Source organism: Symsagittifera roscoffensis, chromosome 8, assembly GCF_963678635.1.
Source record: "Symsagittifera roscoffensis chromosome 8, txSymRosc1.1, whole genome shotgun sequence".
Lineage (NCBI taxonomy): Eukaryota > Metazoa > Xenacoelomorpha > Acoela > Convolutidae > Symsagittifera > Symsagittifera roscoffensis.
In genome coordinates, this window is record NC_087069.1 from 13,711,359 (window position 1) to 13,729,046 (window position 17,688).

General features: G+C 33.3%; 1 protein-coding gene across 2 annotated transcripts in view; it reads left to right on the forward strand.

Moving 5' to 3' along the window:
• Positions 1-17,688, forward strand: part of LOC134853404 (uncharacterized protein DDB_G0283357-like) — an 88,165-nt gene that overhangs the window by 31,949 nt on the left and 38,528 nt on the right. For both annotated transcript variants that reach the window (XM_063869399.1, XM_063869400.1), the window contains exon 11: positions 16,798-16,948. In XM_063869399.1, the coding sequence (XP_063725469.1) occupies positions 16,798-16,948 (151 nt within the window). The remainder of the gene's footprint in view (positions 1-16,797; positions 16,949-17,688) is intronic.

Below are 17,688 nucleotides of genomic sequence, written 5' to 3' on the forward strand. Positions count from 1 at the left end.
TCGAAGATGTTTAGTGTGAATGTATATGGTGTCTTGATGAAAAATTTCTCGGTAATTTGTGGATTAGCGAAGCGATCGTCGTCTAAGAATTGATCTTGGTTAGCTCTGATGATGCTGTGATCATAGTATTCGAGTGTATATTCGTTAGCTCTAGGTGCAGTGTGTGTTTTTAGTGATTTTTTATATCCAACGTAAGTAAATTGTCTAGGTGTTAGTGGTGTAGTGAGTCGATATAGCATGTCCGTATTTCGTTCTATATCGATGTGAGTGTTAGATAAAGGTAAGCAAAGAGGGTTAGTGAAATGATAATATGAGGTCCAAGAGAGAGTGGGCATTAAAACGTATTCATCTACGAAGTTGCGTGTTTCGTTAGTGTCGTGGGGGGTGTTTAAGGTGTATTGTGGGAATGAGGGTAAGGTGATGGCTAAAAATTCTTTTGTGTTAGTATGCTTGGGGTGGTTGATGTATTCACGGGCTGTTCCTGGTTTTGCTGGGAAAGGATGGTTGGGGAACTTTCTTTTAAAAGTGCGGTAAGCTCTATTAGTGTTGAGTGAAGATTCAGTTGATGTGGATGATGGTGCTAATGATTCAGTATAATTTGAAGAGGGTGTAGGGGTAGGGGGGTTGGATGAATTTATTGTGGAGGAGATTTGGTTTATGGTTGGGGTATTAAGGTGGTAGGGTTGTTGTTGAAGGGTAATAAAATTATCTAGCTCTGGGGAGATTCGGGGGGTGTCTGGAGAATGAGATGATTGGTCAGAATGGTATGAGGAGTAGGTTGGGGTAACTTGGGAAGCATAAGAGGGTGTGGGAGTGATTGGGTCAGGGTTATTGGATAATATGGGTTGAAAAGGGGGTTGAGAAAAATTAGAAGAGTTATGAAAATTATTGGATGGGGATGGTTCTGAGTCGGCAAATTCATCGGGGGTTTCAATATTCGGGTTATTGAGTTGTGAGATGGAATATAAAACTGAGATGTGTGAATTAGTATCGGAATTCATGCCTGATGTTACATTACTAGATGGGAAATCGGGTGGCGGAAAAGCAAAAAGTGGTATGATTGGGATTGGAGAGGTAAGGTTGGTTGGATGGGAATGTGATCGGTGTAGTGATCCAAGTTGGCGGCTCATCGTGGGCTAAAAAAATGATTATTTTGAGACTGAAAAGCGGTGGTATGGGGTTGTTCAATAATTTGTTCATAAGTATTATCATCTTGTGACTGGTGTGTCATTATATGTTGGACGGGACTTTGTGATGTATTGAGTCGAAAATTTGGATTATGTGTGATTGCTAAATTTCGAAAATTTCGTGGGACTAGGGATAGTGGATGGTTATTTGGTAGGGGTGGTAATTGTGGTGCCGTTGGCTGTGTGTCGACATTGTTATGTTCTTCGTCGTATGTATTTTGTCGTGTTGTTATTTTTGTGTTATATTCTTTTATTTGTGCGTCTAAAAGAATTTTGTTTATAGATGTAGAAAAGATTCCAAAAAATCCTGCAAATAGTATGCGTGCTACACTTGCTTGTCTGTTTACTTGTGTGTGTATAGCACATGTGTTGTAGATTCCTTTTAAAAGTGAGAAAAGAAATCCAATAAAGTTAAACATTGCGTATAAAATAGTCAATTTTTCTAAGATGTAGTAGGGCCATCCTAGAAAATCGAGGATCTCATTTTTGAGTGTAACAAAGCTAAAAATGTTAATTGGTGATATATCTTGGGGACGGTATTTTTCGCCGTTTAGATATATATAATCTTTAATGTCCTTAAAATATCCGCTATAGTCTTGGGTGTAGATATCGGCAAATCCTGCGGTTTCTGCAAGTTTGCGTAAATTTTGGTCTATTGATTGTCTTTGTATAGTGTCCATTTGTGTTAATAATTCTTGGAATTGTTGTGTTCTAATGTGATGTTGAATATCTGATTTTGAATAGATTCCTATTGATTGTAAGTCTATATTTGGGTTTCGAGCGATAGCGCGAATGCTTTCTGGTGAAAATTTTTTGAGTGATTGCATTAATGTGGGATATGGAGTGAGAAGATAATATTTATTTTCATCAGGGTTTAGTTGTACTACATTGTGGCTATTTTCTGATCCACATGGGACTGCGGTATCCCAGAAATAGGTTCTTCGTGAAAGTGTATCCACGAAATGTACTTTATTCTTATAAAAGATAGGGATTCTTTTATAACATCGTTTATCTTCAAAAACGTATAGTGGTGATACTTTTTTAGTACAAGTATAAAACCATAAGATGTTTCCTTCATAGTCTAAAAAATTTGATCTATTTCCAGATAATAAGTATCCTGCATAGGGTATTTTTAATACTGCTAGTGCAAGTGATTGTAATATTTGTGTTCGTTCTAATTCGCATAGGTGGTGTAGTGTTTCTAATTCGGAGAGTGACATTTCTTGAAAAATTCGGCTAATTGTATAATCTAGTTTCATATCTAAATGAATATCATAGTGGATATTACCGAAATATGTAGTATTCATTAGTGATAATTCTTGTAAGCGTGTGCTTCTGGTGTCATGGGGTTTTAGATGTCCACCAGGTTGTCCGTTGCTTTTTTCAAAATTAACTGGTATATAGGATGTTCCTTCGTTTAAAGGATGACCTGTGGCATATGGGTCGATTTTTATTTTTCCAGTGGTCATGTCGAATCCTTTTTCGTATTCAACTAATATTTCAGAGTATTGTGTTCTGTGAAGTGGATTCCTGTATTTACATGCAAGTTCTGTTTCTTGATATATTTGAAAACGTGTCAATTTGTTTTCTATATTGTCTATGTTTCTAAAATTAGAACTTAGTTTTCGTGATGGATGGACTTGTTCATATGGAATTGATTGTATAAAATATTTTTCGTGAAATTTTATCATACGAGCGTGTATTTTTGCTACTTGAAATGTTGTACATGTATCTTCGGGGAACCAAACAATTGTTGCTTGTGTTCTCGTTGTAGGGTCGCAATAACCTTGATCATTTTTACAAGGTAATCGGATTCCTTGATAGATCATTGTATTATCTGATAAATCTCGTGTTAGTTGTATTTTTTCGAGTTGTATTTTCCAATCAAAAAACATTATTTCTTGGTATCCTTTATTTTTTGTGTCTGCTTTGCAGTTTGATGGGTCATTTATACCAATGTGTGGTATCCAATGTTTATCGTGTAGGTCATAGGTTAATCGTCCGTGTGCGCCGTTATACGGGTATTTTTCGTCTAGTTTTATATGTCCTTGGTGTCTTTCAAGTTGTGATTGATGTACAGAGTCTGAAAAAACTTGAAAATTAACTAATTTTCTTTGGGAGTTTTTATTTTGTGTGATGTTTAGTCTAAGTAATTCATTTTTACAATCGTCGGGATTGAGATGTAAAAGACGTTCTATATTACTTTGATAGAATGATTCATGGTCAAGTCGGTTTTTGTTTCCATTCGAGACTTGTGAACAATGTACTTTCTTTTCGGAAAATGTTGCTGTGAATTTATAACCTGTAACTGTTGTTGCTCGGGCTTTTGAATAGAGTGTTGCTAATACATCTGTGGTTTCTATAGCTTGTGGTTCTGTTTCACATTGTGATACTTGATTTATTGCATATTTGTGTAGTGTTTTTTGTTCATTTTCTTCACAATCGTAATGTGTTACTAATAAATCTTGTGGTCCTGTACGAGGAGAAGGGTTTATGTTTTGATTTGAGATTACTAGAAAAAGGAGTTGGAGAAAAATTAATAATTTTAGAATATACATGTGTATGATAATCCTGAGTATGGATTATAAAATGTAATGTAGCCAATTGTGTTTTTGGTATATCTGTCGTATTTGTATATTACTTCAGTAGTTATAAACGGTGGTGGTAGTGATTGAGCTGTTATGTTAGGTGGATTTATTGGGTAGGGATGTTGGGTAATATTATTTAACTTAACTGTGATTTCAAACTTTAATTGTAAACTGTTTTGTTGGAGTATTTGAATATTGTGATCACGGATATCGTTGTGAATATCTTGGCGATATTGTAATCTATTAAGTGCCCAGTTATGAAGGCGGTTACTTTCTTGATGTTGTCCAAATAGTGGTGGAGGTGCTGTAAATGTATTCCAATCTAGTCTTAAAGGAATATTTATTGATGATTGTTCTCGATATCTGGCGTCGAGATTATTTGGAAAGTTTAAGTTAAAGGGTGGTGGTGAAAACTGGCTTATTGATGGTGTTGATGGTAGTGATAATGTTTCTGGTAGTGATGAGGATGTTGTTGTATCCGTAGAAATATCTATGGGGTCATTGACTAAATTTGGTTCACCTTGTGTAAATGAATGTGTAGTCCAATATGGTAGTCGTGATGCCTGGTTTGGGGGGTTAAAGGGATTTTCACGTATTTGCTCAGATGTTGGTGTTGAACCTAAGTAATCTGATGGTAGGCTTGAGGTGCTACGTTGTGAAAGAAGCGTAGGGGTTTCTGGTAATATACCAATGGGGTTTTCTGGAGTGTTTTGTGATGGGGATTGAGGTATATCAAAATGAACTCGGGGAGTTTGAAAATTTCTGTTTCGTCGAGGATGTATAATTTGTCTATTTATTTCGACTGTATTTTGGTTTTGACTAGAATTTTTTATTCTACTTAGTTCTTGTGGTAGTGTTGGATATAGGTTATATGTTGGTTCGCTTAAAGGTGCTTGTCGTTGAACTGGTTCTAGTGGTTCTGATAAACGAGTATGTCGTTCTTCAAAAGTGTATGGATTGTCTTGAAAAGAAATTCGTGTAGATGTTTGAGGATTTTGAGTAGTTGAAGGTGGTGTTGGATTATCTTGGGATGATGTCGGTGAAGACTGATTCTGTGACTGTTGGGTAGCAATTTTTGATGGTTTTTTGAATTATTACTTTAGTGAGAAATTTTGTGTTTATTATAATATTCTTCCAAAAAAAGAATTAGAAGGACTGTTGCTAGGGCAAATGTGAGGATTGCTTTCTTTATACATTTACAGATGGTCAAAATGAGGGATGATAAAAATGTTATGAAAATTACAAACAATAAAAAAATATCGGTTCTACTGAAAATTGTTCGTATCATTTAGACAAGTTGTATAAATCGTACCTGTGGATATAATCAAGGGTTTTGGAAAGTTGGAGGAATAGTTCGAGTATAGTGTAGAAAATTAAAAAAATGTTACAAAAAATGATTAGGATTATTAGAAAAGATTCAAGTATATCAAAAAGAAATATTATAAAGGTTTCAAGTATTGTAAAAAAATGTTTAAGATTTATGAGTATTTGAGTAACTGATTGAGAGAAGAGCATTTAAGAAATGATCTCTTGGTCGAATATTTTTTGCTGTTTGAGGCGATTTTCTAGTGTGGTCGGATTATTTATTAGTTTTTTGACAAGTGGGTTGAGTTTTGTAAAAAATTGTTGGGGGCAATTTTCATGGTGACTGGGAGGTCGTCTTTTTCTTTATTTTTGTTTGTCAAATGATCCGGGGTATGGTGAGATTTTTATACTTTAGGCTAATTAAAATGTTCATTTTGTTACTTTAGGCTAATTTAACAAATTTGCTTTGGGGGTATTCGTGGTCTGAGTTGGGGAAATATTGTTGATCTTTGGGTTATTAGATAAGGGAGGGGTACGGTATTATGGTGATATTTATTTTAGTTGTCAAGTTGGAGTGGTTTGCTTATTTTTGACCTGGAGGTCGTAAAGTTATAGTTATAGATGTGCCTGGAGTTCTATATGATTCGTCTAATTGGTCTTAGTTTGAGTTAGAGAAAGTGACGGATTGGATGAATCCAATTGGTCTATTTTGAACTAGAATTATTACGTACTTGTCAGCATGTTATTTTGAAAAATGTAAATGAAAAATGTTTCGGAGGTTTCAAGATTGTGAAGCAAATGTTAAATTTACTTTTGAAATTCTACTTTCTTTAAAATTTTAGATTGGGGGATGAATATTTTATAGTTTTTACGTGGTTGATTTCGGAGTCTTGTTGTTTTTCTATTTTCTGATTTGTCGATTTGTTCTTGGGGTATTATTTGTTCGGTCATTTTTCTATTTTTTCTTTGTTTTGGAGATTCTTTATGGTTTTGTGTATTGTTTTTGGTGGCGGTTGGTTTTGTGTTTTGATTTTTGGTGGGGTTATCATTTTGTTCTGTGTTTTTCAGATGTGGTTCATTTTGAATGATTTTTAATCCTGTGAAAGAATATAATTGAGTTAATTCGCGGAGTGCGTATTCTTTTGGGTAATAAGGTAATAGGTTGTTTCGGTGCTGAACGATTTCTTTTTTGTTTGAGTCGGTAATTTTATATGTGACATCAGTGGGTTTTGCAATTATTTGGTAGGGTCCTTTTCGGAGGGGTTGTAATTTTTTAGAAATTCCTTTTTGAGTATTAAAATTAGGTATTAAAACAAATGTTCCAATTTTTAAATCGGAAGCTGGTGTAAAACGTGAATTGATTTGGTCATTTATGTTTTGTCTTTGTAATAACTTTTTCGTTATTTTTTGGTAAATTTCATTGTGTTTCTTATCTCTATTTAGAATCCATTCGGTGTGTGTACCGGAGGCTAGTTTAAGAATTTGTGGGTGATGAAAATGATCTTCATCGTGTGTATGTAAAGGTAGGTTATAACAAATTGAGTCTTTATTTGGTTGACAATAACCTTGTGCGTTTTTATGAGAATTTGCTGTAAACATTATTGGTTTGCGTGGCTTTTGGTTAAAAACCATTTCGTATGGTGACATTCCTAAAGTTGTCGTAATTTGTGAATTATACGCTAAGGGAAATAATTTTACATCTGCTGACCATTCGGTATATTTTGTATCATTTCCGTTGATGATACATCTAAGATATTCTTGTAATGAACGGTTCATACCTTCGACTAAGCCGTTTGTCCAAGGTGCATGAGATGTACGTGGTTTGTGTTTAATGTTATATAAATGACATAGTGTGATAATTTCATTATTTATGAATTCTGTACCGTTGTCTGTAACTAAAATTTCTGGTAGTCCGAATTTTGCTATCCAGTGTTCATAGAGTGTTGTGTAAGCGTAATAAGCGTTACAATGTGGTACTGGGTTAATTGCTACATAATGTGTAAATGCGTCAACAATTACCATAATGTAGGAGTTTCCTTCGGATGAGGGTGAAATTGGTCCTTTGGTATCAAATGAGATACGATGGTTAAAGTACAAGCTTTGTCCTTTAAAATCTTGTTTTTGTGCTATTTGTTTTTGATTCGGGTAAGGTTTATTTAGTTGACATACTATACAATCATTGCATAGTACTTTTATCCAAATTGGTGCATTTGGGAAATAAAAGTTTTGTATAAAATTTGAATATGTTTTTTCTGATCCAGAGTGTCCTTTAATATTTTGTGTATGTGAAATATTAAAAGCTATAAGAATCATACTTAAAGGGAGACATGGAACTGTAGATTCATTTAGGTTATACTCTAAAAGGTCTGTATTTTCGTTAATTGTTGTGTTGTTAAATTTGCGAAAGTATCGGAGGAGTGTTTTGTTTCCTAGAATGGTTGAATCTGCTTTGATAGGTTTAGTTTTATATTTGTGCCATGATTTTAGTTGTCTAATTATCGGGTCAAGATTTTGATATTGTTTCAGTGTTGAAACTGTAATTGTTTCTGTTGGGGGGAGAAAAATGTTTTCGATTTCTAATTTAGATAAGGGTATTGTGTCAAGTGGGTCGTGAAGGTCAAAAACTTGATTTATTGTGTATTTTGAATCATTTGTTTGTGGTCCTGATAAATTTATTTTATCAGTTAAATCTTCTTTTTCAATTAGTGGAAAATGGTCTTTCTTAGGTGGGTGTTGTTTTGTTCGTTTTTGTTGGGTGTTATTTTTTATCCATTGAGAATATGGGATTGGTTTGAAAGTTGATGTTCCAAGTAAATCAACTTCATAATGATTATTTTGACAATCTAAATAAAGTGGGAAATGTTGTAAATTATTTATTTGTGATTGTTCAATATCAGTTTTTACTGCATATTTGCATTCCAATCGGGGTGATGTTTCGTTTTCTGCAAGGTAGAATTTTATGTTTTTGGGTATTTCAACTGTTGTTTTTCGTGTAAGTAATTCAGGTGGTGTATTTCGACTTAAGGTGTCTGGTAATGCAAGATTTTTTCCTGCTGTCCAAACTATATGTAAGTTTGGAAATTTCATTAGAATTAGTTGAAATCTGTAAACTCGGTGGTTTGGGTTAGATTTTTGTGTAAAGAGAAAGATGATTGGTTTATGGTCTGTGAATAGAACTGTTGGATGTTTTGATCCAAGTATCAGAAATTCATATTCTGTCAGTGTATATATTATGGCTGTACATTCTCTCATTAGAGTTGAGAGTCGTAGCTCTGCTTGAGTGAATAATCGAGAATTTGCTGATATGAGGTTCATTTTATTTGTACCATTATGTGATTGTAATAGTGCTGCACCGATGCCAAAGTTCGAAGCATCGCACATTGCATAAAATGGTTGATTTGAATCTGGAATTGTGTTTGAAATTTGTTCAGTTAAAAGTTTCTTTATTTCTTCAAATCGTGTTTGATGTTCTGTGTTCCATTCAAAATTATTTTGTTGTCTAAGGATGTTATAAAATGGTCGTAGATATAATTGCATTTTATAAACATATTTACTTAAAAAGTTTAACATTCCAAGAAATTCTTGGATTTTCTTTTTATTTGTTGGTGGTTGAAGTTTTTGAATAGCGTCAATGCGTGATTTCAATGGAGTGATTGTTTTTCTTTCTATATTATGTCCTAAGAATTTAACTCTTGTCAAAAAGAAGTGTGATTTATCGGGGGCGGCCTTCAGATTTTCGTTCTGAAGTATTTGGTGATATTTTTCTAAAACATTGAACATCTCGTCTTTTGTTTGTGATTGCATAAAAACATCGTCTAAATAGGTGATTGCGTTTTTCTTGAGTATTAGTGGTCTAAAAATTTTGCTCATAAAAGCTGAAAATGCTGCTGGTCCTATGGATATTCCATAGAATAAGCGGTTGAATTCATATTGTTGGTTTCCGATAACAAATTGTGTTAAACGTCGTGATTGTTCATCTAGTGGCATTTGATTGTATGCACTATTCATATCGGCGGTTGTAAAGTATTTGCCGTTTATTTTTGTTAAAATAACTTGTATTGGTTCAATGGGCCAATTACATTTTGATTCATCTATAAGTGAATTGAGGTATCTAGCATCGAGAACGATTTTTAATGATTCTCCTTTAGCTAGAATGATAACGGGGTTGATGAATGTGTTCCCTTTTGGTTGTTCTTCTTTATTAACTGGTGATATAATGTTGTATTGTTCTAAAATATCGAGTAATCTGTTCACTTTATCATGTAAGTGAATTGGTACTTTACTTGCTCTCTGTTTTTTGAAAACTGCGTCTGGTTTTAACGGGAGATGTAGTGATGAACTGATTTTCCCAACATCGAATTTTGATGTTGCATAGACTGATGAATATTTAATTAGCTGTTTGGCTAATTTTTCGAATTCGTCTTGTGTTATTTGTGAATGTTGGAAATTAAACATTGTTAAAAATTTCTGTTGGTCCTCTGTGTAGTTACTTATGTTGAATGTAGGTTTGAAATATGGAGTTTTTGTGAAATAATCCGTATTTCTGTTTTCGTTACTTATTATATTATTTATAGATAATTCTTCATTAAGAATTGTAGATTGGCAAATATCTAGTAATTGGAGTATATTATTTACGCGATAGGCTTTTTCGTGTATTGGTGATATTGTAGCGTTGGTTTCACAGTATCCTAAAAGTCCTAAAGGTAATGTTACTTGGTAAGGTGTGTTGTTATAGACATGTAAGGAAATGATATCGGAATTCGAATTTTTCAAATATTTTATGGATGAGATTGTGATTTTGAAAAATTTGTGAATAGGTTTGAATTCAAATTCTGACATATAAAATTTTTGTTTGTTTTGTTCTTTATCATATTGGTGAACTTGTTTGATTGAAAAATTATAGATATTTCCTGATAGTGGTTTTAGGTGTTTTCTTTGTTTGTTAAATATCGGGTAGAATTTTGAAAAGAATGGTGGTTGTTTATTTAATCTTTGAAAAAATGTTAAGGATGTTTCTTTTGTTTTTGTATATTTATCTTTGATTAATATTTTACTATTTAGTATGTTAATTGTTGGTATATACTTCGAAATAAATGGTATTCCAATGATATTATATTTAATGTCAGTGATATGGAATATTTGTTTAAATGGCTTATTTAAAATTTTGCTTTGTTCCATTGTTCTGGTGGGGAGGAGAAATAATTGGATTTTTCCGTAGTTTATCAATGTTGATCCTTGTGCTGTTGCTAACTTACTGGAGGTTTCAAGAGGTGTTAGCTTTGGGTGTAAAGTTTTTATTTCATTCCATGTGGGGATGTTTATTATGTTTGATTCTGCTCCTGAATCAATTAAAAAATCTATTTCAAGGTCTGGTGATTGAAATTCTTTATTTCTTGGGCTTTCTAAGAGAAATGGTATTGTCCAAATTTTTTCTTTGGGTTGTTCTTTTTGTATATTTTGATAAATGTGGTTTGTATTCAAGCATTTTGTTTTGGTATTTTTATTGGTTTGATTTGTAGTGTTAATCTCATTTGTTTCTTGTGTCGTTGGTGTGGAATTTATGGGTGTAGTGTAATAATTTTGAAGAAATTCTGATTGATTTTCATATATGTGTGATGAAAAGGGTTGTTCATATATGACAGATTCATAGTCATTTTCGACTTTTATCATATTGATAGAAAGAGTGTTTTCAGTATCACTTTCTGAATCTGATGATGTACAGTTTATTTGATTGAGTTGTAACGTATCAGTTACTGTGTCATCAATACCTGGAGGGTCTGATGTTGTTTCTGGATTAGATTGTACTTGATTGATTTGTCTTTGATGTTTAGGTGTACTACTTCTGTGGCGATTATTAGAATTATTATAGTTATTATTATTCCGGTGTGGTGATTGGGAATAATTTCTATAACGATTATTATAACTTGAGTGTCGATTTTGTGAATTATTTCGCGATCTGTTTTGGTAATTATTGTTTGGTCTGTTATAGTTCGATCTATTATATGAGTTATTCCTTGATTGATTGTTCGGGTAATTCTGGTTTCGGTTGTTTGAATAACTTCTATTTCGATTATAGGAGTAGTTTCTATTCCTATTGTATGATGAATTTCGTGATTGGTTGTTTGGATAGTAGTTATTTCTTGATTGGGAATTAGATCTAGAAACAAATCGTTGTGTATTTGAATTTGATCTGGAGTAGTTATTTCGACTATTTGGTCTATTGTAGTGATTTTGTGATGAATTATACGTGTTTCTTCGTTCTGGTGATCTTCCTCTATAACTTGAGTTATATGGTGATTGATTTCTTGTATAATTTGTATTGTTCGGGAGTGGTTTTCCTGAACTGTTGTTGCTGTGGACTGTTTTGTTCGGTAGATTTTGATCTTTTTTCATGTATTGATAGAATGATTTATTTGGTTCTTTATATTTTTGAGGTTTATTTTGATTGTCTTGCTGTTTTTGTCTACATTCGGAAATACTATGTCCGTATCGTCGGCAATAATTACACCATTTTTTGAAAGATAGTTTGCCTTTAAAGTTTGGGTTCTTTTCGTAGATATTGAGTATTTCAGTGATTTTTTCAACGAGGTCTGTCTCTGATTCCTGTATATTATTAATATTAGTGGGAGTCGTTTCAATTCTGTTAACGTATTGTAATTTCAGATTTTCCGTTTCTTCTAGTTTCATCGTGATTTCTGCTTGTTCTAATTTGTCTACTAGTTTTCGAAAATCTAAATCGGGTTCTCGAATTGAAGAAGGATGGGATGCTCTCTTTTTTATTGCTATTTTCCTTAATTGTGGTGTTAAGGTCATCATTAAGATTTCTGTCATCTTTGTGTTTTTATAGTCATGTGTATTTAATGAATATGCTTTTCGAACTAGTGTTTCGATTCGTACTGCTATTTGCTTGATGGTTTCGTTTGGTAATCTGCGAATTTCATTACATAAAACTCTTTGTTGTTGTTTGTTTCTTTCGGAGTCAAACATTTTTGAAAATTCTTGTGTAAACCTTTTCCAGTTTGATTTTATTTCTAGAGGTAGTACTGAAAACCATTTTTGGGCTGCGCCATCTAAGGTTGTTTGTATTAACGCTGTGCGTCGATGTATCCAATTTTGATGTAGTGGCGTATTAATTGGTTCAGGTCCAATATTTAAAATCAGGTTTGCTGTTACTGCATTTAAATAATCTTCTACAGAGTATTCAGGGTCTGTTCCTGTGAAAACCATTAAAGGTTTGTTTGATGTTATTGATGATCCACCCATAAGGTATGGATTCATTGTCATTTGTAATGATTCTGCTGCATTTGGCATTTGAGAAAAATTTGAAAGTTGGTTTCTTGTTATTTCATGTTGTTGGAGATAATATGGGAGTGGTATTTCATTTTGCATTTGTGATGGTTGATACGAGTGTGCAGTCATTGGATTTTGTTGTTGAATTGGTTGAAAAGATTGTGTATTAATTGGATTTTGTTGTTGAATTGGTTGTTGATTTTGTGCATCTATTGGTTGTGGAGAAAAATTTCTATGATTTGTACGTGTTCTCTGTATTCCTTGTCTACGATATTCTTGAGTATTTTGTGCAAATATATCTGGTTGTAAGAAATCATCATCTGAGGATAAATAATCCATTTGATAAGATGTCTGTTTTTTATTTTTATTTTGTTGAAAAAATGGGTAATTTTCACTGTGATCCCGTGGAGGATTTGTTTGGAAATTTGTTGAATTAGGTTGGGCCATTGGGTTATCCCAATTTCGAGATCTTGTATATTGGTTAAAATTTCTTTGTGGTTGATTATATGTTTTTGATGGATGTGTATAATTATAATTATGGTCTGCAAAGTTGTTTCTAGTGAATGTTTTGCGTGTTTTTGATGGTATTGTCATGGGTCTGTATGTTTGGTAATCCATATGTGAATATTTAGGGGCAACCGAAGGTTTAACGGTTGATTGTAAGGTTACCTGTGTTTGTGAAGGATTTGTATTTCTTGGTGTTGTTAAATTTGGGCGTATTGGTGAAATACTTTGTTGTGTAGTTGTTGTGTGTACAATTTCTTCATTTATGAAGTGTGATGGTGTCTGGATATCTTGTTGAGTAAGATTCCTAGTTCCATTGAGGTTTTCGTTGTGTATGACTGTCGAGTTTAAACTATTATTTTGTGTATCGGGTAAAAATGTATTATAGTTTAATGGTGTTGCATCAATTGTTAATGGTATTACTCTTACATAATCTCTTATGTAAGATATTGTACCTATTGCTTGACTTGAGATTGATTGTGGAAAGCTTATAAATACGGGATGAGACCATTCGGGGTCCCAAACATAATCTGATTGTTCTGTGATAGCGGTATCATCGTTCGAATTTTGGGGTCTAAAATTTTTTCTTGCTTGTGCAATTAAATCAATATTGTGTGTGAAATAATCTATTATGAACCATGCCAAAATTTTTTGTAGATCGTGTTTTGTATGTTGTGAAACGTCGTCTTTCGTGAAATTTTCTTTAATGATGTTTAAATAACTAGAGAGTAGTGTGATTTCATGTCGTACTTTCAAATGTTTAGATGTTTCTGTCGGTGAGACATTTGTTATTGGGGTTTCGTTCTCTAATATTGAAATATAACTATATATTATTGCGAAAACTTCATTGGTGAATATGGAGTTTGCTCTTTGTGAGTTATGATATTGGATGCTTTTTATATATTCTGAAAAAACTTTTGAAAATTCTAAATCAAGATCGTCTGTTTGAATTGTATATTTTCTATTATTATGGTTTGGTGAGGTGAATTCTATGGAGTAGATTCCATACTGTTGTGTTATGTTGCATATATCTTTTAGATAGTGATCTATGATTTGTCTTTTGATTTTTACATCGGGGAACTCTGTTTTACATGGACTGATTCCGGGTTCAAATAAATTTACGAGTAAATTTTGACAAAATATGTGTTGTCCTCTATCAGTGTCTGCGTCTACTATAAAAGGAAAGATTTCATCATCATCTGGAGTTTCGTCACCTGGGGTGTGCGTTGAACTCATTTTTCCGTTCGATGACTGTTAATATGTAATTATTAATGTGTCGAATTGGTTGATTCCAATTGTATAGATGTACTGGTTTGTGTTTGTACTGTTTTTTTATTCTTCTTTTTCCTCTTTGTGATGAATTTGAAGTTGTTTCTGAGTCAGAAAAATATAATTGATCGTGAATTGGGCAATTTTTATCTATTGATTCTTTTAGTTTGTAGAGTTCGTTTAAACTGTTGGTTTCTGATTCTGAAAATGCGTTTCGATTTTTTGAAAATCTTTTTCGTGTTATTTGTCTTTGTTTAGTTATTATTTTTCTCTTTAGTGTTTGTCGTTTTGTTCGAATGTATCCAACTGTTTTTGTATGAGGTGTGATTACAAGGTCGTATTTTTTGTTATCTATTTCACAATTGTGTAAAACGATTGTTTGTTTATTTCCTAGGTTTTTAAATGACATAAGGTTTAGAATGACGGATGCAAAAGGTTGTTAAATGATTTCTATTTTCTTAAACTGTTAGTTCTTACGATTTTTTGGTTAGCTTAACCTGGGTCTATTTGTTCAGGGTTGGAGAGAAAAGTATATCGATTCCGAAGAATGATTTTTTACTTTCTCGTGGCTAGTATAAGTTAAGGTGTTAACTTACTTAATCTTACTTAGGGGTAGTGATTGTGTTCAAGGGTTGGAGAATAGTAAATCGATCCACAAGGTTCAGGTATAATTAGAACGCGAGTAGTTCGTTAGATACTATTTTAAACTTACTAAGTCTAAGATTTATCCTGGGTCTGGTAAGAGGGGGGGTCAAGTGAAGGATGAATAACCGAAGTTCTTCACTGTTTATCCTAATTTGAATGATTAGTTTTGTTTAAAAATTTCTATTAGTCTTGGGTCTTTAGAAAGGGTTGGGTAGTGAATCGACGTTTGAGGTCGTTAGACACTAATTAAGTGGGTGGGGGAGAACAAAGTTGTTCTGTTTGATCCAAGGATAAGCCTTGATGATCAAATTTGAAATTTAATTAAGTAGAAAATGATTTAAGATCCAAGGATAAGCCTTGATGATCTGGTTTTAAAATTAAGTGAATTTAAGTTTTAATAAAATTTTAAATATGTGTAAAGGAAAGATTTAGTGTTTTGATGATATTAGTGGGTTTATGATTGCTGTTATGTTTTAGGTGATGGAGCTGGAACAACAGGATGATTTATGATTACTAACCATTTATTGTCATGCTACTAATTTTTATTTTTTATTTTTCAATAAATATTTTTCAAACATGTTTTGTATATTACTGCAGAATTTTAGGAGAACGATCTTAGATCTTTTTATCAATCGTTATTGTATATTAATAATTTTGTTTAGCGCCTGAAATGATTTTGAAGAGTAACTTCAAGGTTTTATGTTTGCAAATGGAAATCTAAATTCATTGCAAGTAGTATTCGAAATATAAAAGTTTGTTCTGGCTTTTGCCGAACTATCATATAACTATACGGCAAGTTTCTACTTTGTCGTATGTCGTCTTTGGTTCGAGGTCTTCTTCCAATTCCGGGTAGTTCTATTATGGTTCGGAATATTGGCTCTGATCTATTGAGTCGGAGAGACATTTCAATTAAATTATTGTCGTATAACATTTTGTAAATGTTTTTGTTTAATTTCTAATCTATTTTTGGTTAATTCTAATCTAGTAAGGTCTTGTTCGAGACTTATGGTCGCACCAGATGAGTTAGGACCGAGTTGGTTAACTCATAGAGTAATTTCGGATAGGGTACACCGTCTGCTCGTCACGCTATCTTATTTTCGGCCGGATAGATTCGTGCAACTTCTTAGTCTAATACCGATCCTAATCTTACTCTTATACTATCTAGTCTCAGGTTGTTTAACTAGTCTCTGCTAGGCTCAATAGATCTAGGGTATACTGGTTTATTGCGGCTGCTGAAGTGCTCGGGAGAGTCCAACTAATTTCTAAGTTAAATTCAAATCTCTCTGGTGCTGAAATTACAAGTAACTTCAGCACTTACAAATAAGTGGGTTGTTAGTTAGATGGATCATGATTGGTTAATATTAAATACTTTACATTGGTAAAACATTTAATTTATCCAATCATAAAATGTAGTTTAGATCAGGTTCCAATAGATACATTTCACAATAAGCGTCTTAGTTTTATTTGAAGTGTTTCGTCAATAAATTGGGTGGCGCTATTTTCATCTTTAAGGACTAGTTTGTGGCTGGTTAATGAACGTTTATTTTACATGGTCTCGAAACCACAATCGGCTGGAAAAAAACTTTACGACATAGTTTCTTCCAGTCACTTAGTGATCTAGCCGGATCTAAACTAATACATTCACCTTAGAAGCAGCGAAATCAGAACAACTATCCTTTTAAATAGCGAAGTCTCCTCGCGTACTTGCCACCTAGCCTTCCTGACTCTTTTACGACAAATATTTTTGGCTCAATTGACTGAAATTCATTTCTGGGGCGATTTTATTATCTATTTTGAGGGGAAACGCGCCGAAAAAAATCAACTCATTTTGTCAAAACTTGTTAAAAATAGCTCAAAACGGTCTTCTTAATTTTTGTTTTGCGCACATTTTTGGCGCACATTTTATTAGAAAAATGACTTATTTTGATTTGGGAAACCCCAAAAAATCCGCACTCCCCGCTGGAGAAAATCGTAAATCCGCATCTGATCATATTTAAACATGTGTTTAGATTAGCTCAAGATCATCACAAGTTTTACCTCAATTGGACTTTTCTGGACTTGCAGGGACATTATAATTCTGAGCAAGGCTACGGAGGGGGAAGAGGTTTCGTTGGAGATCACCAGGAGCGGTATGGAAGTGGCAGTGTCGCAAATCTTAATGTAAGTGCAGTTAATGATGATCAGAGGGTTTGGGGGGAGCTCCGGTCAATAATCAGTCAGGGAGGGTTCATATTTTGCGTGCAGTTTGCCTTATGGTCGGTCAAAATGGCTACGTGGGAGTGAGACTCTAATTATGAGTAAAGAACGCAGTGAGTACTCTTATAAGTCTTGCTGATTTTTTTTTGTTTTTTTTTTCAGGATTTGTTCATGCTCAATTTTGATTTTTCGCGGTTTGACTTGTGATTTCTTTTTAAGATCAGTGCATTTCTATATTGTTAAAAGGAATGGAACTCCATTTTTGAACAGCAAAATTGTAAAGGTCGCGAAAAACGTGATTGAGTTCTTATTTCGAAAATAGAAATTAATTATCAGATTTCCCTGCGAAATATAAGTATTACTTATTGATCCAGTTTTCTCAAATTGCGTTAATTTAAACAAAAAAAACTGTCCATCATAAATTGTTTTACAAATCCAAAGAGCTTTAAGGCCATCTTTTTTTCTTCGAAATTCAAAAGTTCAAAAATGTTTGAAAACTTTTTTTTTCAGTTTCTTTGCGTTCATTATTCTTTTGCAACTGTTAGTTGGCTATGTTTTGGAATTGCAAAACCGTGTTAGCACCAGCGGCCGAGTGGAGTAAGGCAAGCGTCGTTCAACACGGTGGTCGTGCGATAGAATCCCACTTTGGTCACGGTTATAGGGGTCTCTGTGTCATCCGCCTCCTCAAGGTGGGACCGGCAAAA